The sequence below is a fragment of the Lytechinus pictus genome, chromosome 18 (assembly GCF_037042905.1).
Source record: "Lytechinus pictus isolate F3 Inbred chromosome 18, Lp3.0, whole genome shotgun sequence".
In the NCBI taxonomy this organism is placed as follows: Eukaryota; Metazoa; Echinodermata; class Echinoidea; order Temnopleuroida; family Toxopneustidae; genus Lytechinus; species Lytechinus pictus.
In genome coordinates, this window is record NC_087262.1 from 7,839,880 (window position 1) to 7,862,769 (window position 22,890).

At 37.6% G+C, this 22,890-nt stretch overlaps 2 protein-coding genes across 2 annotated transcripts; both read left to right on the forward strand.

The window, feature by feature from the left end:
* The first annotated feature begins 309 nt into the window (after positions 1-309).
* On the forward strand, positions 310-16,479 carry LOC135157529 (paired box protein Pax-2-like). Its single transcript, XM_064113424.1, has 2 exons — positions 310-445; positions 16,310-16,479. Exons 1-2 carry the CDS (start codon positions 310-312, stop codon positions 16,477-16,479), a joined length of 306 nt encoding a protein of 101 aa, XP_063969494.1.
* Positions 14,001-22,655, forward strand: LOC129281606 (paired box protein Pax-2-like). Its single transcript, XM_054917528.2, has 3 exons — positions 14,001-16,475; positions 18,883-19,080; positions 19,614-22,655. The coding sequence occupies exons 2-3, from the start codon at positions 18,995-18,997 to the stop codon at positions 19,816-19,818; spliced, it is 291 nt and encodes a 96-aa protein (XP_054773503.2). The 5' UTR covers positions 14,001-16,475; positions 18,883-18,994; the 3' UTR covers positions 19,819-22,655.
* Positions 22,656-22,890: the final 235 nt, after the last annotated feature.

Sequence of the window (22,890 nt, forward strand, 5' to 3'; positions counted from 1 at the left end):
TATGGGCGACCGATCACTAGACCCATTTTGCCCATTGAGGTAGCCGGTGAATTGTCGCTTCGGCTAATCGCTCCGCACTGCTAAGTTCCCTCGGTTGCTCAAGCACAGAGCGGAAAATAAGCGAAAAACAGAGGGCACATCGTCTGCTCCTACAACATCCTCCAGCCGTGAACTCGCCGGCCCCGTTCCATCTTACGGGGGGCACTTAGCCGACAAGGACCCCGAACCAGCAGACCTTGTCCTTTCATCTGAGTAATTTCGACCGTGTTTCTTTTAGCCTATATGTTTGGAGAGAATAATTTAGCGACCATGGCTTTCCTGCCGAGCCAAGCAGCATCATGCCAGCGACAGACCACGCCGCCAGGTGCCCCGCACAACCCAGTCACCATGTCGATGGTAATGGATTTTCACCGACGTGCCACGCTCACACACGGTGCATGTAAGAGTAAGTTTTATTATTCTCGGTAAAACACGGTTGAAAAAAGAAAAAATCATCAAAGAGAAAACCGACTTTCCAATCATAGACCTTTTGAAGTTAAATAATATTCTTAGGTGAACGTTGTGAAAATACTGAGCGACATAATCATCTCGCGTTCTCGCATATCATGATTGCATAATAATAATGATGATCATGCTCATATCACACCGTCGATTAGTATCTCTCTATGATAATTCATCAAAGGAATATATAAATTTATGTGTCAGAACCTGAATTCGCACTTTACTGCCAAAGGAATGCTTAGTCAATAGCAATCTTGTTCATTAAAGGGAAATTCATACTGTGATTCAGATTTTTAAGGATAGGTACAAATGTACATATCGGCTATTAATTAATTTGTTTATGGTAATAACAAATAGCACATCTGCAGAGTTTTACTTAATAAGAGAAGTTGCATTGTATAGAAACGGACAGCATACCTACATAATTATTTTACCGAACCAAAATCCTGGTGGTGGCAAATATTCAATTATACCGCCAATGCAAAAGTGTGTGACCACGAATATTTATAGCATGGGGTAAAACCGTGTTTCCCAGTCTGTTTCTTTCAGGTGTGATCAGCTAGTTGTGTAATTCCTAAATTTTATTTCATCAGTAGTTGGTAAATGGTTAGAAATCACCTAGAATGTAATTCTGAAAGACAAGCACATTTGTAACTATTATATTCGATATGTATTGATACAGGCCAGCGTCGAACTGTTTGATTAAATGCGATGCAAAAATAATAACGTCTCCTACATAATTTAGTTCTATATAAATGATGTAATAAATGATATTTTTCAAAAGAGTTTTAGTAAATCTTCCAAGCAGCTACAGATGAATTGCTTTAACAGTAACACAAACCTTCGCTACAGACATGGCCATGTATATTTACGTATACTAGAAGCGATGAGAAAATATCTATAGGTATATCGTACACTGTGTCAATGTTATTGTGTTATAATTGCACATCAATATCTTCCCCTTGTGGTATATCGGCTGCATATCCAATTTGCAAAATGCATATTACATGCGGGTAGAATAAATGATTGAAAAATCACTTGGAAAAAAAGGTAGCGAATTGTTCTATGGGAGGTAACTCTAAGCGCACTGTGCCATTGATAATGAATGAAGCTTACTCATGTGGTGAAAAATTAATAATGTATTTATGATAATTTCTGCGGCGAGCTGGCAAGCTATATAGTAAACCTATTGGCGAGATTGATATAACATGCAACATCAATACATATCAGTATATACAGTATTTTTTTTTATAAGGAATAGACAAGATAAATATTATGTGGTGAAAATAGTAAAAGAGTAAGAAGAAAATTAATTGAAAACAAAATATATATAGTGGTAAAAATTTCAAGTTCAATGATTTTGCTTCGCTTTATCGATACATATTTTTTTGACATTTCAGTATGTTTTTTATATGAATTTCATAATGATTTCCCGTCAAAAAGAGATGCTAGTAAGAATTCAAAGTGCGCATGTAAAAATGATTCCATAAGCGGCACTATATCCCAAAACAGGAAAGCTTACCTTGTATTAAAACAGCTAATAGTAATAACTGCATGATCATGCATTTTAACAAATTTAAAACCTCTTATTGTAATTCCAGAAATATAATGGTAAAAAAACTCGATACCGTAATGAAAATATGCCAATCTTCACCAAACTAGATTAGTTTAATTTCCCTTTCATTACCGAGCGTGATTATCCGGGAATTTAGAGGCATTCATTCGCCAACTTTGATCAATTTATACCAATTTGTTGATACCACAGACGCCGTGGTATATAACGTAGACGGTACAAGAGAAGTGTTGCCAATTTGTGGGACAAGACACGATATTATTAATGTCTGTCATGACGTCATTGTTATGTATTTTTTGTATTTCTTCCTTGTAAATATGACATTTTAGTGTTCAGTTGTTAATGACACAAATTACTTATTTTGAATAATAGAGAGAAAAAAAAATATTGTTATTATTTGCTTTCAAATGCAAAATCTTTGTCCTTAAAACGGTTTTATCATGGTGATTGCTCTAACCAAAAGAATGAAAGAGAAAATACGACAGATGAACTTAAATATAAAATGATATCTTATTACCTTCATATGATAAGAATATCGGTATATAAAGACTACGTTCGTGGTTTATCTGTACTTTAAATCTCAAAAGTTGTATTGTTTATTCAGAAAATATTACTGGAATCCAATGAAATCAAATTGATGAAACCGAAACTCAAGATATTAAAGAGGAGAATACAGAAACAGTTGTAATACCATCCACAGAAATAATTAAAGTACATTAAAATAACATGAATTACACAAAAATGAATCGGTATAGTGGGTGTAAATAAAATAACAGAAGGAAATTGTGCTATCATGTTCATTTATTACCTAAAATGTATATTATTTAGCTATGAATTGAAATTATGACAATTTTACACAAATACATCATGAAATTACAAAACACAAACTCTATTCCGGTGGTTAGGTCAACATAAACACGATTATTGGAATTTATTGTCATTTAATCAGTCACTTTGCTGAATGGATGCTAAGTTTCCTTCTTAAGTTGATGCGCGCGTTTTGTGGTTTAGTGTGCGAAGTGGCCCTCGCATTCACGGAACCAGCGGGGGCATTTATATTTTATAATCCAATTAATTTTTAAGGCAAACAGGCATTCTCCGTATCCCCCTGTAGAAAAGCCGTCCATCATATAGATATCATTGGCTGCCTGGGTACAAGTCAGTCAATGTTTCACTGAATATTTTTACCCTGATGAATATTTTCAAAAGCTGTTCATTCCCAAATTTTGAATACAACTGAAGTATGAACATTTCAATTGATCAACATTTACGAATTAATTTTTAATATTCCAAATGTTGGATTAAAAAAATATTCAATATTGTTTATCATAATTGTTATTCACTTGCTTCAAACAACTATCATTTCATTGAATACTACCCATGATCTAGTTATATTTGCTTATGAATTTTCTAATTGATTTATGTATTAATGCACAATATGGATCAATAACTAACTTTAATTCGACTTCTTATTTGAGTATACTTTTCATTATTCAAGTTTTACTCAATTACAAACCGGAAACGTGTGTGTGTGTTTTTAAATGAAAATGTATGTCTTGGATTGCCATATGTATTTGAAATAAAATTGGACTCGTATACTGTTGATACAAAATGGGGCCAAAATGAAACCACTTTTTCACTAATAATATCAGCAATGCAACAGTTTAAAGCCTTTACCCGCGATTTAATGGGTCAACACCGCACGTGCATTGTGGACCGGATATTTACATAATTCACAAGATCAAAATCGAGTTATGACAATTTTCATTCACTGCCCGTTTTTATGCGATAATCGGTCGGAAATACGAAAGGTGAGTGGTTATACTCTCGCCATTACAATAACAGTCTGTCCTTGGCTGTAGGAGCCCGAGGCGCCACGATTTTTTTCCTTTTTCCCGACATTTACCCAGCTAAACTCCCCTTCAAGCTCATAAGTCAACATCGGAAATAATACATGTTTCTCAATTGGAAACAGTAAGAACACGTAGGAGAAGTAACAACCGGCGAAAATGGAAGAAGGAAAAGGACAAACTTGTAGCATGCCAAGTGAATTTCGTCCCCGTGCGCATGAAATGCTAACGGAGATTATAAACATTGCCAATTTTGCGCGGAGTAGGGTAGCATAGCCTTATCGGTGAATAAAACATCCCGACCTCTTGCTGTTTTTCTTTGTTAAGATTAACACAGTCTAGCGGAATTAAAACATAGAGGAATTATCACACTCCCACTTGAACTGCTTGGGTTGCTTGCTGAATTCTTAATTTAAGATTGATCAAAGACTACATGACTATGTGAGCACTTGGGGACAATTTTCCTGGGGTGATTACTGGACTCCTGTAGGCATCCCAAATAGGCAATGCACTTTTTGATAACAGAACAGAGAGAAAGTTCAATAACTCAGAACTCATGTGTAGGCTGATGTTCATGACCATGTTGCCAATGATTGCTGATTCAATTCATTTCAGTTTCAAGAAATGTTATTGAATATACACCACCTTCGGTTTAAACATGAATATCATCACATTATGGACATGTGAATGCTTTACGTGTATGATATAATGTTAATCTTATATCTCAACTTACAACGTACGGTTCATGTACCGTGCTTCTAACATGCTAATGAATGTTTACATTTTCAGGAGTGTTTTAAGCAACCTATGAAGTTGGTTGATTTATGAATTTACCCATTGTCAATTGGTCAGAGAAAGATCCTTAATTGTTTTACACAAACAAATATTTTAAAAGCAGTTTGGTAGGTTAATCAATGAGAGTGTAAACACTATAACTAGAGGTTAGATTTATGCCTAACAAAACTATCATCTCCATGCCCGCGGTCAAATGCATTCCCACATTAGGTTATTTCATTCTTATTCGAAACCCCCTAATATTTATAGAATGGCGCCTTAAGCGAGGCGCCACTTCTATACGTGCAACACAACGTGGCGAACATAGGCAAAAGTGCGTCCTTATCAACTTGTCAAGCTATCCCCGTTTAATATTTAGCGAGTTCCGCTGTGCCAACCAAGCCGAACTGATACCACTATTAGCACCCCCTGTGAGGCGACATAGACCTTCAACATAAATTATAATCAATAATGATTAAAATCCAACGTTCTGAAACATGAGCTGCTTCCATTTTTTGAATTACCCACTTCTCGCCGAATTCATCACGTTATTACGACATCAGCTCAATCTGATTGGCTTTATAGCGTTGCACTGTGGCAAGTAATTAAGTTGATTAACTTCAGGAATGTCTATAAGTTATTGCTGTTCTTTCTTAGATCAGGGGTAGATCCGAACTTTCAATTCATATTTTTGAAGGTTGTTCACATTGCAGAAGAAACAAAAATGGCTCGATGAATTATTATATAGTCTCAACCTTTATGTATCGATTCAGATGTTTAGAAGTAAAAGCGTGTCAAAGTCCCACATTCCACAATTTTTTTTCATCGCTTATTTTTTTGTGTTTTATTGATTTTCATGATTGAAAACAAAACAGATCACAATAATTGCTGTTGACATTCCACACGTTGAGTTCATCCGAATAACTCGGGTGAACTTAACTTGTGGAATATGTATTGAAACATATATATGTATATATATTCCGGTGATAACAACTCCTTGGTGATGATGTACAAATAACATTACAATGGCGAAAAAAAAGTTTCTATGCAAACAGGTAGGCCTATGTTTGTTTTTGTTAAAGAAGGGTAGAAGAATATAAATAAAAGTGTAAAATTGAAGCAGAGCTCTCTCTTTGTGGGGCGTTATTATAATTGTGATTTCTGTTGTGAAGATAGTAACAATGTAATAATCATAATGTAAATCATGAAATGTTTAATGATAGATAAAGATAATGATAATGATAGTAATGATGATGAGGATGCATACGTCCACTACTACTACTACTACTACTACTACTACTACTACTACTACTACTACTACTACTTCTACTGATAATAATAATGATAATAACGATAATACTAATATTAACAATAACAACAACAACAATAATAATAATAGCAATACTAGTGATGATATTACTATTACTTGTGATAGTGATACAAATAATAAAGATCGTAATAACATAAATGCTGATGATGATACAATCAATTTGATAATGATTTTAGGGGTCAGAAACTATACAACAACACCACCACCCCTCACATACTTGACTTTCTATTTTCTAAAATGAAAGTTGCATCGGGGTGGCATTAATGCATTGTGGGAAATATGTTAAGGAATTTGGTTTTATCTCTATCATTCGGACATATATTTTTAGATATATTATATATTCATTATTTAGAGCCAGTGAAGTTGAATATAACATATTTGCATATGAAGAAGGTTTCATTCAGAAATGTTGGGTTAAAAGTTGAGGGATGGGATGGCCTCAGCGTGAACTCTTTCTCAAGTCAGCTGAAGCCCCTACCTCCAGCCGAAACGTGACAAGCTTGAGTGCTACACTCGAGCGACAGACCGGCAAGAATTTGAATACTTGGGACTATCATACACTCGACTATGCAGAAACATTCCCTGATAAATTTCCTCACAAAATAGGTGAGGGTTAAATGCCCAGCATCGATTTTTGAATTGGGGCAAGAGAGAGAGAGAAAATGAGAGTGTCTAAACGATCGCTGTCACAAATCGATAAACTATGTACACTATACGCATCACAGGGGGTTATACGAGTTGATCCGACTTGAGAATAAAAGAAAAGGAAACAGTTTTTTTTTTCTTTCGCAACTCGTTTTTTCAGAGACGCCCTCGAGTCGGGGGTTACCTGTACTTTTTGGCGCTATTGAAAGGCTGGAGTCGTCTGCGCTGTGTTGAGCAATTCACGTCTTCCTTTTTGCTGTGGACAAAAGCACCCTTTCCGATAAACCTACACTGTGGTTTCGGCTACAATTGCGAAGCCATTGTTACGCGTTTAGCTATTATACCCGCTGTATTAGCAACCGATAGTTATATATTGACTTAACTGTTGCAAGAAAAATAAAAAAGAAGGATTTACTCCCCCCTCTTCCCCTCTCCCGAGGATATTTGTGTTTTTTATCAATAAGAAGGTGGCTTTTCAAACACATAACAATAATAGTATCAATTACATGAAATGTTAAGCTGACCGCGGTATATTATTATGCTGTATCTCATCGAAGGCAATGCACTTTAATATCTAGTGTTTGTATCCACAATAATACAAGGTAACTCTGAGTCCCGATAGCTACCGCAAATATGCAATACGAAAAGAAGAATATACACTGATTGTTGAATAAAGTAGTGTCTCACCGCGCACTTAATTAGCTCAAAAAAAGAGACACCTTAGTTCTTTAGTAGATCTTAGGCTTGGAGCCTAGACTACCAGCATACATTGCTGGGTTAAAGAATATATATTTTCGTTCTTTCTGTTCCCTCTTTTTTCTTTCTGTGTTTTTTAAAATGTATTTGTTCCTTTTTCGTTTTCTTTTTATTCTTGGTTTCTTTCTCTGTTTCGATCTACCCCTCCCCTCTCTCCTCCTTATCCTCTTCATCTTGTTTCTCCTAAATACACCTAGAAAACTTTAGTGTTGGTTGATGTACAGGTACAGATGACCACATCGGTCATTTTACTTCGGTGTTAAGGCCACACCGGTCATTTTAGATGTTAGATATTTGGTGTTCACTCAACACCCATGGATGTTGATACCGAAAAATCTAGTTGTTACCGACAAATCTAGTTGTTACTTTAACACGATTCGGTGTTATGTTGAAATTCTAGGGTCTAATTTTAAGACATTAAGGTGTGGTGCTCTGGGGACAGCAAATGGTGTCAGATTTAACACCCATCTATTAGAGTGTAAGAATCCAATCCGATATCATGAGAATACGATAGTCAAATACCAAAAAAAAAGTTCAATAGATACAAGCGGCAAAGATCAAAAGAAATCGGAATTGGTCTATTGGCTGTTAAGCAGTTCAAGTTGAAATTACTTTAGGATTAGTAATAATATAAGACGTGTGAGCTTTTGAGGAAGCCTCTTTCCCATCAATATAATTCTTTAAAGGAATTAAGGTATTCTTAAAGTTGGGTTAACGACCTAATTATCCAATCCAATTCGGTGTCTTTGAGTCATTTCCGTTTTTATCTTAAACCCCATCGTATCCATTTTCATTGTCTGAACGCTTTTCTTTTTGTATCCGTCTTTTCATTTACACCATACAGTTGGGATTAACGGTGCGCTAATCTCATTAGTCGTCGTTACTCTATCAGAATCAATTTGAACTTTCTCAAGTTGAATACACGAGTCCATGTGAACGATAGGTAAACCTATAACAAAATGGGTCATGATTCGAGCATATGAATGGCATTTTCAAGTCTATTCTTGCTTCGGAATCGGCACTCGATAATAACATCGCTTCATTTGGGGCAGGGTTTTTAATTAACACGGTTTCTTCACGCCAGTGGAGAATAGTTGGATGTAGGTAGGCATAATTGGCCGATTCATAATACATGCACTGGGTTTAGCGATAAAAGAATTCATTACACCTTGCAAATTGGATATTATGCTCCGTGCCAGGGGCAGGACTCTGCGAGCTTTGTTATAAAATGAAATCGCTTTTGACGATCTGTACATAAAACCACGGTGTTCCAGAAATAATATTGACAACGATGTATTGATGGAAGAGTTTTCCATAATTTTATGAGATAGATAAATTCTGCTTTAGATATTACTAGGGCCACTTCCCGCTGTTGACATTAAAAAATGATTTTAACGGAGAGATGAAATTCAGTGTCATCAAAGAAATATGTGATCATAAAGCCTAATTCGGTTTCAAGGTTACGTTGTGTTATCATAAAAAAGTTTTTTTTTAAAACGTAGACGAAGAGTTTGCATCCAAAAAATACGAAAACTTCCGTGCTCAAAGAACAATATGACATTCAACCGTTAACTGTTACAATAAAAAAAATGCTGACTGTAAACTCTTGTATTTGTAATATTGTAGACAAAAAATGTTAATAGTGTATGCAACATAATTTATTTTAAGGAACTTTCAAGATTTATGTACACTGATTTTTGCATGTATTATGAAGGATGTTATTATATTTATGGTTGATATGCTTTTAACATAATGAAAGCTGTCGTTTGATTATGTTCAGATAATTCGCACATTGATGTTTTTTTAAATAACAATATGACATCGATAAATTTCTGGGTAGAAACACATTCTGATAAGTTTATCGTCCAACACTAACATCAGTAATTAACAAGCATTAGGGCATTAGCTCGGTATATTTTCTTCAGTTTAAGGATACAAAATAAGCATAGGAGAGCGTATCAACTATGATAACTTTAACATTATGACACACGCACGGCTCGACTCGTCATCATTTTTAGCTGGAGCAGATAGCGAGCGTGCGTCGGACACGTGCCCCCGACTCTCAGGGCACATTATCCGTCGAGGTTACGATGCCAACTTCGCAATTCGTCGTTCGATTTTGGGGGTATTAACATGATTAACCCACGCCGAGCTTTCGGGGTGATCTCCCCGCAGCGCGGAGCAGCTCTTACTTCACAAGCACATACACTCCCACTTTACGTGCATGGTGTTCAAACGTCAGTGCCTTTTGTCTAATTTGCTCGGCGCGGATACCATACTGTATGCATTCCTGCGTGATCAACATGACCTAAGTTGAATTGATTTTAGCATGCACAGACTTAACTTTGCGTTTCGCTTAGTTTCATTCACAATGAAATGATGAATAAAAATTCGAACAATGACAAAGCTAATCTTTTTATGTGGTTCAAAGGCTGATTTGTATGATAGTTTTTTGTCTCACCTGCATAGCAGAGTGAGACTATAGGCGCCGCTTTTCCGACGGCGGCGGCGACGGCGGCGGCGACGGCGACGGCGGCGGCGGCGGCGACGGCGGCGGCGGCGTCAACACCAAATCTTAACCTGAGGTTAAGTTTTTGAAGTGACAGCATAACTTAGAAAGTATATGGACCTAGTTCATGAAACTTGGCCATAAGGTTAATCAAGTATTACTGAACATCCTGCCTGAGTTTCATGTCACATGACCAAGGTCAAAGGTCATTTAGGGTCAATGAACTTAGACCATGTTGGGGGAATCAACATCAAAATCTTAACCTAAGGTTAAGTTTTTGAAATGTCATCATAACTTAGAAAATATATGGACCTAGTTCATGAAACTTATACATAAGGTTAATCAAGTATCACTGAACATCCTGCATGAGTTTCACGTCACATGACCAAGGTCAAAGGTCATTTAGGGTCAATGAACTTTGGCCGAATTGGGGGTATCTGTTGAATTACCATCATAACTTTGAAAGTTTATGGATCTGATTCATGAAACTTGGACATAATAGTAATCAAGTATTACTGAACATCCTGTGCAAGTTTCAGGTCACATGATCAAGGTCAAAGGTCATTTAGGGTCAATGAACTTTGACCAAATTGGGGTATTTGTTGAATTACAGCCATAAATTTGAAAGTGTGTTGGTCTAGTTCATAAAACTTGGACATAATAGTAATCAAGTATCACTGAACATCCTGTGCTAGTTTCAGGTCACATGATCAAGGTCAAAGGTCATGTAAGGTCAAAGAACTTTGGCCACGTTGGGGGTATTTGTTGAATTGCCATCATATCTCTATAAGTGTATTGGTCTAGTTCATAAAACGTGGAAATAAGAGTAACCAAGTATCACTGAACATCTTGTGCGAGTTATAGTAGTTTTCAAAATCAGCACTGCTGCTATATTGAATCGCGTGATGCAGGTGAGACGGCCAGAGGCATTCCACTTGTTACTGTTTCAAAGCAACAGCCCAGTGAAATTATCCTCGCAAACTATCTATACAATCATTTTCCATAATTTTAATGCAAATGATTCCGATTATTCTTAACTTATCATAACATATCAATCAAGTAAACATTAATATTCCGATTATACAGACAAACTTTTTTGTTTAAATGTATTTGTTTATTCTACAAATGTAATTTTGATTATTTATATTAAAACAGAGACGATTCTGTACCTGGCAACATGGTTGACTCCCCAACCACAATTTCCTTGTCCCAATGAATAAATAAATAAATAACGAGATAAATAAATAAATATTAAACAAATATTATTTTATGTAGATATTAAATAACTGAAGGGATTGCGAAACCGCCCAACTTAAAAATACTCGATGTTGCTAAATTATTCCGAGCATATTGAGCCGCTAATTCCAGACGAGCCCCTATTACCACTGCCACTTCACCATCAGAGCAAGATGACGGATGAGCGGGAAATTACGTCCTTGCTTCCTTCCACCTCCCCTCTGTAACCACCCCCTCCTTTCGCACTCCCCGACCACAGCAAGGCCCGGTATTATATCCCTAATTGGTCTCGGAATTAGATAAGATCGTTGCAGCATTTGGATGTGTTTATCCGGATTGTGCAAGGATTCCCCAAAAGGCAGAAAAGAGGGAAAACGGGAAAGATTTTTTTTCGTTGATAAAGTGACGTTGCTTAAGCATCTTGTTGGGTGTTAAGCAGATACCTCGTATTCCAACACGGAGAGTAGAAACATCCATTTGGTGTGTTGATATGTCAAGGGACAGATTAAAAAAGAATAATTTTATGAGATTCAAAGTTGAAAAGAAATATACATAAGTAACTTGATATTGGATTGAAACTGATGAAGTGAATGAATCGATGTTACCGATCAACTCTACTACATTTCCTGACATAATGCTTGCAAAACATACTTTGATAGTCTTAATACCAGAGGAGTCGGTTGATTGAAAGGCATATTATTCAGTCTTATTTGCACTTTTGGAGACCCTTCTTTGAAAGTCCATACTGGCGCCATACTATATAGCCAATAGTAATGTATAAAATCGGTTTAAACTTGTGTCGATTGACAACTCTCATTTAAGATGCGCATCAGCTTCTATTAACTTTTTTTTATTACCTAAGATTATGTGCATGATTTTTTTGGTATTACCATAGGTCCAATAATGTTTTTAATCCGGTGTTTAATCATAATTTTACAGAAAACAGAGCGCTTAAAAACACCCGTATCAAAATAATATTTTGTATTATCATTATCTATTATTATTGAAATAGCCGTTGATTGTTTAATTCCTCTATGAGTGAAAGTTATTGGAGACAGTCGGCGAAGAGGTTTTCGTGGGAAATCGAAGACTTAAAAAAATAAAACTAGTGTTCGTTGATGTCTTGTGTGTTTAGGGACACCATAGGTGAAAATAGGTTCACGGTTGAGGACCGGTGATAAAGCAGACACAATATTATCCAGATTTTCTTTTTTTTTCTTCCGACTTGTGTAGCGAGGTCGCGTGCGAGGAAGGCGTTAGAGCGGGTGCTCCCAAATCACTCGTTCACCCCTACCCCCTTATGTCACAGTCCGCATCCCGCTCTCCATCACTTATGTCGATCACTCTCATGTCCCTTGTGCCCCTCACTCTAACCTCTTCTTGCATGCCCCTTCCCCTTCTTGCCCCCTTAAGAATAACGTTTGGCCAGGTAATAGTTACTTCAGTCATAAAATTGATCTACCAGCCTTGCATAACAAAACATGTTATTATTACCCTTCTCCGTTCTAACATGCCAAGCGCCATGCTACTAGGCAGAAGTTCCATTTGTAAAGGTTTTGGTATAACTCGGCCGGGAGTCGAACCCACGACCTCTTGTTCATGAAGCGGCCACTCTTCCACTTAGCCACCTTCCCCCTTCCCTTCTCCATGTTCTCTTCTATATGTCCATGCACTGGTTAAATACATTATTTCTCAAATTCACCCTTTTCCTCTTTTCATCTATTTACCTTGAATTTCCACTTCTCAGCCATCTATCTATCTATCTATCTATCTATCTATCTATCTATCTATCTATCTATCTATCTATCTATCTATCTATCTATCTATCTATCTATCTATCTATCTATCTATCTATCTATCTATCTATCTATCTATCTAACTATCTATCTATCTTTCTATCCATCCATATCCGTTCTAACCCTCCGTAATTGAATATGTTAAAGAAAAGCTATTTAATACATAATAAAACTGTATCTAGAGTATTTTGTCATGTTATTGTGATGTTTTATACCTTAGCTACTATGTTATAGGAGTCACCCCTTTTCTTGGTGTGAAACCTATAAAATTAACTAAGTGCTAAAACCGAAACATAAGGTAGATCCCCTCAAGTAGTATTTACTCAGTATGTGAGATAATAATAACACAAATTTTCCGGGGACGTTGGACGTAATGTTATATAGACAAATAAAAATATCGATTTAGAAATTTCAACTATAATGACAGTTGTCAAAATATGAAACTGAACGTGTGGGTTTAGTTTGGCGAACGTTTAATTTTTCACAAAAGTTTGACAAACAATAATATATGCTGCAATCATGGTATTACGGGTTAATTATTTCGTATTAATGAATTTCAAACTTGAGTGTAAAATTCGCTCACAGCGTATTATTCGGTCGCAAAACCGTCATCAGAGCATGGGAATTATACATAAACAGTCTTTCTTTTAAGTCATGGCGTCTTTACAAACGTGTTAGATTTCGGTGTGTATTTTGTGAGACGTTGTGATACGTTCTATTTTGATACTGATGCGTGGTGGGTCGGACTTTCAAAGTGTTGCAGAAAAATCAGTATATCAATAAAAAGTTATTCTATACCATGTCCCCCATCTACCCCCTTCTCTTTCTCTCTCTCTTCCCCACTCGTTTGTTATGTATAATATACCCTTTCGTCATCATGAATTCTTGGCTAGCGTCTTGGGTGACGAGTTTTTCGCGCCGAAACCATCGGCACGGACCGGTGACCAACGCAGCCAACTTTGCTGTCAAAAGTTTTCACGGTTGGTGCATTGGGTTATGGTTTACCCCTCGAGAAGAACGGGGGGGGGGGGGGGGGGAGACACGCTACCCATTCTACATAATTTTATCCGTGAGTACGACGGCATGCAGCGACGACCCCAATGCTATATGCATGCATGGGTAGTGGCATCAAAACATTGATTGATTTTTTTTCTTAACTCATGGTGAGGACAGAAATAGATACGTCTTAGCGACTGTGTTTTGTGTTTGCGCGAGGCAGAGAGTTCATTGACGGCGAAAAACTATTTCAAATCCATTTCTGCATACTGGTACCCTAAACATTTCGTTCATTCAGAGTTTATGGCTCATTTGTGGCTTTATTGACCTATACAGGTACAGCATGCACAGAACTGTCTCTGAATGTTAAAGTAATGACGATCTACTTGATTTGGATCGCAACACAACATTGTGTCCTGATCATGCCTATTTAGTGAATGACTCGAAATGTCATTATTAAAATTATCAAATAGGGAATTACATCAATAGGGGCATCACCCATCTGTTCGAGTGTGCATAGGAGGTGGGGTTATGATTAACGTGGTTTATGCCTATATCAATGGAAACAATATATATCTTCATAATAATTTGTTTTCAATCAAGTCATTTTTACACTTTTTACGTTCATTTTATAACCACACGCATGCTAACTGACTCATTAGCTGTAAATGTCGACAAGTTGGAATACTACGTAATATACAACCATTGATGTCCACACAAAGCGGATTGTTATGAATTTGACAACCGTAAGAACTGGGAAATCCTTCTTCATAAGCACAAAAGTCACTCAGTTCCAAACACGCACGGCTTTTTTTTATGCTCCTGGAGTCAAAATATAATTTTGCTGTATCAAAATAACTTCCTGCCTCGACATTTATCGGCAAACAAAAACAATTATTCGGCTGAGCCGTGTTTACTCGGCGGATTTATCCGGTGCCGTACCTCGGAAGGGCAGGCAAAATAAGGTTACTATATTCAACCTTCTGCGAGCAGGTTTCATGTGTCTCAACATACGCCGCTGCGAGTGAAGGTGCCACCGAATTGCATTGATAGACACGTTCTTGCATTGTACGGCGGAGGGAAAAAGGCCAAATGCGGATGAAATGTCGCCAAAATGAGGATTTAGATATCCAACATGTAATCGGATCTCTGGGCAAACATGGCGAGCGCACTCCGAGAGTGAGTGATAGGGGGACGTTGTTTCCGTTCTTATTGCTAGTTTGACTGAAGCCTGTATTGCCAGGGATTGCCAAGACAAAGTAATACCAAATAGAGTAAAAATCTCGAGTCAATATCGGAAACTTTACAGAAAATGGGTTCATGATTTTTAAGGGAAAGATTTACTACTGCAAATCAATTCGAGAGTTCAGAAATACGAGTGTTCGTTAAAAATCAATCGCCTTGCCTATTTTCCTTCTCCAATTCCCTCTTTCTTTCGGGTTATTTGAATGGTATTTGCCACTTCATCATGGCTTAAGAGTGCAATTGTCTGGCATAAAGTTTTTCTGACATATCGCAGCTAGTGTACAATGCTCTTAATTCATTAATTTATCTGACATGAAAAGAATGATATGTGTATAAGCTAATTCCTTCTTGAATTGTGATCAAAATATGATAGAAACGTATTAAATATTTCGACCCTATTTAGTGAAAAGGGGGGAAATTATATTTTTCGACAAGAAAATTATCATCGTTGGTAACAAAAAAAGGAACACTGCCCTTTATATTGTCCAAATGGAGAAAAGTGCGCACTTTCGTGTCCATTTATTATCCCTTTAGGTGATTAATAAAAATCAAAACAATTAAATATAATGACAGAGACGATTTATATATTGACTCAAGCAAGCAAACAGACAAACATAAACCCACACAAATATTTTGTGGTTGATTACTTCCCTCCCAATGTACACTGGTTTATTGATTGAAAACAAAATATGCAGATATTTATTTGTCAGTGAATCCTGCACTTTTAGCGCTATGCGTTTTATTATTCTAACAACACAAATACTAACTTACACAGTGATGATGATAAAACTTCTATCTATATTTCCACAACTTAATATTTTACTGTTATTATTTGAAAGAATCATACAACACGTCATGGGACCAGCGTCTGGAAATTAGTACAATTATTGCCAGTTTGCCAATAATTTATTGTTATTATTTTATGAATTTGTCACATCCGATCAATGATTTTTATCATTATTGCTGATTTCTATTTTTATTTAATATATTGTCATGAAATAAAATTATCATACTTCATGGGGTAGTAACTTTAAATCATTTACTTTCTCGTTTCAACATTTTTGTGACAATTGTTCTTTAATTTCTGTCTTCAAACAGGTCATGGGGGCGTAAATCAACTAGGGGGTGTGTTCGTTAACGGTAGACCGTTGCCCGATGTCGTCCGCCAGCGCATTGTCGACCTCGCACACAGTGGCGTCAGGCCGTGCGACATCTCAAGACAACTACGGGTCTCACACGGTTGTGTATCGAAAATTCTCGGCAGGTAAGAATGAATATTCATAAACCTGGGTAGGGGACTTCAATAAAGGAAAATGTGTCACAGTAATGTAGGCGTATAGTATATTTGTAGTTGTTAGCATTTTATTATCATCATCATATGCATTATGATGATGATGATGATTATAAATATGATTATAATTAAAAATAATGTTATCATTATTATACCATTATTATTGTTATTAATATCATCAGTATTATACTATATATTATCGCTCTTATCCTAATTACTTTCATTTACTTCCATTCATTTATTTGATTTCTAATATTGAAACCTATTACAAGAGAAGGGGAAAATAATAGCCGACAGTATTCACCAAACGGAAGTACAATCCTTCTGTCCCCCTCCCCCATCAAAAAAGGGGAGAAAATGAGGAAAATAAAAAAAGTTAATCACTGAGGAGTCATTACGCTATCCACCCAGCTGCGATGTTACTATTCTGAGCTTAGCGGCCGGGTCTTTGGTAAATCTATTGGATGTATGATAGCGGCAGCATCATAATAGACCCCGGTGCATCTCGATTTAATTTGCCCCGTCTAAATTTGGCATGGCGACCATCTGTACACCTTTTAAAACATGTCGCTCAGTTCTTGGGGTGTCATCAATATATATATTTCGTGTGTGTGTCCACGAGCTGTCATAAAGTCATATCATTGAAAGTGATGGAAAGTTTGGATGAACAAAGGATGGGTGTTGCGTAGGTTTTTTTTTGTTTCGTGGAGAAATATACTTAGATATGCCACTTGCAAATTGGAATATTGGTCTTATTTCTTATACACCAAATCCCTACTTAAATATAATAAGACACAAACGAATCAAAATAAAATAAAAAGCATTAATTATTTAAAATGAAAAGTGAAAATAACTTATTTCAATTTCAACCGTGTCAAATTAGATAATTGATTCTGACAAAGTCTCGGTAGATGATTTGATTAAAATTTGTCGTTCTCCGAGAAATAAGTAACTACAAGAAAAATAAATCTGACAGATATTCCATGAAAATTAATGCAGATTTGGATTTTGAAAATAGGCTGCACTTAGCAAAAAAGGCATTTTCGTCAACATTTAGAGAGCAGCAACTTTCCAATTACCCCCTATCACAATGAAACACCCACTACCGTCATGACCGTAGTTCGCGAAATAATCACATTTTTTCTCAAAACTATTCAAAGTTGTAATAATTACATCCTAATAATTGACCATTATTCACCTCTTTCGCTTATTCAATCTATGGTTCATAGTTTATCAACATATCGTGAAATATCCACGCACTTGTGAAATGTGTATATGTTATGAGCAAGACATGCGCTCGACTTGCCAAAAACAAGATTTGTCACGTTGATTAATAGCGCTAGCCTGCCCGGTTCTTTATTGGCAGAGGCAGAGCCCAATATCCCCATTGACTCGAACCGGGAACTATGATTTAATATCAATTTAATTGCACCTGCATATGCCATATCGTATTTCATTTTCTGGTAGGTAAGCAATAATCACATAATTTTCCTGCTTCGTCGAGCGGTCCATGTTTATGAAATAATAACATTCATAAATTATCCCGCCCATCACCCGTCGGCTGTCTGTATACACCGAATCCCGCGCGAGATTGAGCCCACGGATGTATTGACTGTGATCGCCCGGGCGCCCGAAATTGGCGACTAGCTTCAACCGTGATTCACGCGCAATAATAATTCATGAGCCTCGTCATGAAGCTTCTATGAAGTCTGTAATGTTGCCGTTTTGCCAACCTTGAGGTCTTGATGAAAAATAGATGGTGGGTTGATTGGCTGGTGAAGAGGGCATACCTTCGTCTGCATGACGAGCCCACAGTGTTTGAGGTCACACTATAGGCACACTGGATTGAAATAAAAGATTCACGAAAACTGGTCTATATAAACATTGTGAACCCAACGCTGTCTTGGTCGAAAAAAAAAATCAAATTGACCTCTCCGAAATTGAGAAAGAAACAAAAATAGGAGCGGACGTAAACACCAGCAAGAATATCGTATTTGAGAATGAAGCTATGTACTTCTTTCATAAGTCCGTAGTTGCCAATTTGGACAGCACTGAATTTGCAGTGTTGATCGCTGTACATAGACAACCGCACCAGTAATTTTACTCCGGTGTTAATTATTCTGGTGTTACTTCAACACTTAAGGATGTGAATAGAACACATCTGGTTCATACTTATACAGTCTTTGGTGTTATACTTCATCTGTAGGGTGCAATTTAACACCTTATGGCATGTATGGTGTGGCCCTGACATCAACTGGTGTCAGTTTTAGCACTCCAGTTTTACAGTGTGGCGTTAATATTTTTGTAGAATATGGTTTATATTATAAACTTAAAAGTTATCATGTCATATCAAAACAATTTTAATTGTATTTTCCTTCAGATATTATGAAACCGGCTCAATACGACCTGGTGTAATTGGAGGCAGTAAACCCAAGGTAGCGACACCGAAGGTGGTGTCGAAGATTGCCGATTATAAACGACAAAACCCGACCATGTTTGCCTGGGAGATTCGGGATCGGCTGTTGGCCGAGGGCGTGTGCGAGAAAGACAACGTCCCCAGTGTCAGTTCGATAAACAGGTAAGGTTTCAGGGTTAATTAAACTCAAAGGTCACCGTCGTGTCAATCGTAATTTTCCTCAGTGGTTTCAGTTGAAAACTAACAATCAATATTGTCGCCAATTTGAAAGACATTGATATCAAATGAAGATGTTTTACTGTGAAATACTTATTAGTGTTTGGAAAGAAGTCAACACATCTCATCTTAACTTAGTCGTGTTTTGGTTGTTCTTAGACATTCGTTGGAAAGGGTATCATTGATTCGTTTTCAGGTCACTTCAATGTCATTATTTTCTACAAACCATGTAAAAAACATAAACCTTCAACTATGATTATCTGTGGGAAATGGCATGTAATATTTGATTATCTGAAGAGCTTTTCATAAAACAAATAATCAGTGAATTCCATCGTCTAATTCGTTCTGAACCAATTAGATGAAAGGATTTCAGTGGCTTATAACAACTGTCATTTACTATTCGTTCCATGATACACTTTCCTGAACATCAGCTATGCTCAGTGAAGAGTACAATATTCTGGATTTTCTTTATTTCGCAGGATTGTAAGGAACAAACTCGGAGACAAGAAGCTCGATGAGCATCAAACGGGATGTCTTCCGACTTCCGGTTCCCCTCCATCCTCCCTTATCCACCCTGGAGACCCAGAGAGGACGGGCTCCTCCTACTCCATCAACGGGATCCTGGGCATCCCCAAGCAGGAGAAGAGGATCAAGGGAGAACTCTACCCAGGTAGGTTAAGCTGATAATACATTATTGTGGTGCTGCTGCTGATGATGGTGGTGATGTTGGTGGTGTTGGTGGTTGTGATGGTGCTGCTGATGATGCATGGTGGTGGTGGTGATGCTGATGGTGCTTGCTAGTCATTCTAGTGATGGTTGTGATGGTGCTGCTGATGTTGCATGGTGGTAATTATATATGTGATGGTGCTGCTGGTAATGGTGGTGATGCCGGTGATGGTGCTGCTGATGTTTAATGGTAGTGGTGGTCGTGGTGGTGGTGATGGTGGTGATAGTGCTGCTGCTGAAGATGGTGGTGCCGGTGGTAGTGATGTTGCTTGTGGTTAGGGGCGGTGCAAGATTTCATGAAAACCACAAAAACCACTGGAAATTGATTACGTAGAAGTCTCAAAGTCATATTTTGATGGTGGTGGTGATGATAATGATGTTGTTGATGATGATGATGATGGAAATAATAACGGCGATGATGGAAATGATGACGGTGATGATAATGGTGATGGAAAAGTTAATGCTTCTGCTTCCGTTGTTGATGATGATGGTGATGATGATGATATAATAGATAATGGGATATATCACCGTTAAATGTTTAATACCGTCAATCATTTTTTTCCTTCATTTTACCGTTTGTTGGTTGTAACGATATTGCACACCAAAGCATGGGATCAATTACCTACATATACACAATCATCATCTGCATTATTAATTTGCATATCTCCGGCTAATCTGAATAGATACTGGATGACCCGTCTCTGGCCTCCAATTCTCATTAACGTGACTCACTAATGACCCTCTCCAGCTCCATCCGACGGCGTTGGCCATAAAAATGCCGGTGCTTTAATGGCATCAATTTTGCAGAGCCAATGCGAGATCCAATATTTCATGATAATTTTGTTCCCCTTTATATTTTCCATCCCAATTTTTTTATCGTGGAAATGGGCAGATTGGTCCTATATTCTCTCTGACATTTGAGAGTTATTTTGTTTGGCTTCTTGGCGTTATTGGCTCCCCGATTGCTTTATCAACAATAGCGCTTCCATCATTGTAAATCTGTCTTTGGGGATATCCGGCAGGATTTATGTATTTCAAAATATAAAATTAGGTTAGGTTTGTTTTCTGAAAGGCAAAAGGGAAATGTTCTGAAAACTTCTGTCCGTTAAGACGGTTTTACTCTCTCTTTTTTTTTGGGGGGGGGGTGCTGGACGGGGATAAAAATAGTTGTTAGAGAAATATAGGAACAGAAGGTTTATGGTATCTAAAGGTACAAAATGACACGAAGGAGGAATGAGCAAAGAAAAAAAGTGTTGGGAATGTTGTTTTATATATGCCTACAGAAGATTGTAAAACCCTCAGGGAACACTTCACATGATTTTTTTTCTTTTGCACTGTAAATGGACAAATGATAGAGGTGTTTATTCTTAACAAATCGTATTTAATTGATGGCTGGAAGTGATCGCGATTCAAGTTGGTAAGGAGAACAATAGTAATGCAAACAACCCTCTCAACTCGCGGCGCACTGCCACTTAAGATCTTAAGAGGAGGAGAAGGATGGATGAGGTAAGAGGCGGCAGGGGGGGGGGGTAGGGGATAGAGGATGATTCTAAGATGCTTGGTAGAGATTACATTTAAACACTTGACTTGATGTGGTAAGGGTTCAACGGCTACCATGATGGTCGTAGAGATACGGCAGACGTGAAGAAGGCTAAGAAACAGAACCATCGTGGCGTGTCATAATTATAGACCGTAAGTCAACAGAACTCGTGTTGTTATTGCGCCTTTCCTACATCCATTCGATCCGGACTTGACACTTCGCAACTCCCATATCCCACCAAAGGGCCTTATCCACGCTTGATTTAAAAGTATTTAAAGACTCGTTCTTATCTCACTAACCCTTCCCGTTTCCCCCCTCGCCGTCTCCGTGAAACATCCATCTCCATTCACGTTGCCTTTCATCTCGCTGGCGAGATGGGGGCTAATAATGTCGCCCTGGGCAGTAATTTACACTTCATCAGCCTCTGGTAGTAGCGAGAAGCTATAATTTTGTCATTTAAGCGAGATAAAGTACGTTATTAAAAGTCGAAACCTCCAGGGGCTTTTTTCGGCGTACAAGAGGCCGCACCTTTGTAGCATGTACCCATCCCAGTGCGTGGAATGGCGGTGCGTCGCGCAGACGGATGTGGGTAAGTTTACGTCGGGGGTAACGCGTGGCGCCTCTCTGATACCAGGAAGGGTATAACATAGCGTATAAGGGGGTAGGAAAAGGGACCGGCCGTCGTGTTTTACCCTAAGATGTGTTCATCTGAGCGTCTCCAACTCTCGGTTGCTCTGGGATCCATCTGCCACTGCATTCCTCTATTCAAGGCTGAGTAACATCGTAATGTCGGCATGGCTAACGGTACTATTACTGTTTGTGTTTCAACGTCAAGGGTATTAGTGTCTACATGACTTGCCTTTTCCCCCTTTCAACATCCCCTCCTGAGAATTCCTTTAATTAAGCCCCTTTCGGTTTATTAACTCAAGAACGTCCTGTGAGAATCTTAGACCGTAATAAGTAAACTCTTCCATTCAGTCAAACACAGAATGACCAAATAAACGATAAAACATGAATAAAGTTACTGCAATATTTATGACAAGCTCTTGGCAACTAGTGCACACTCTTATCGTCCCCACTTTGTACCATTTGATCTTATTTTTGTATTCTGAAAGTAAACTCATTTTCTGAATTGTTTATGTTTGTGTTTTCGATTCCTCCATCTCTAATTCGTCCCTTTTCCTAGTGCCATCTGGCGATCCTGTTTGAATTCGAATTATGATTAGTTAAATACCTACTATCAACACCAACACCAACAAAAATGTAAAAAGAAATCATTCCAGATGTGCGGGAAAATAGAACGATGGAGGAATTAAGTGCATAATAGCGTGGTAATAATGGCAAAATATACCGCCCATCATGCCTATTGCCATCATCATCATCATCATCATCATCATCATCATCATCATCATTATCATCATCAACATCATCATCATTGTCATAACCATCACCATCTCGATTATCCTCACCACAACCACCACCACCACCAT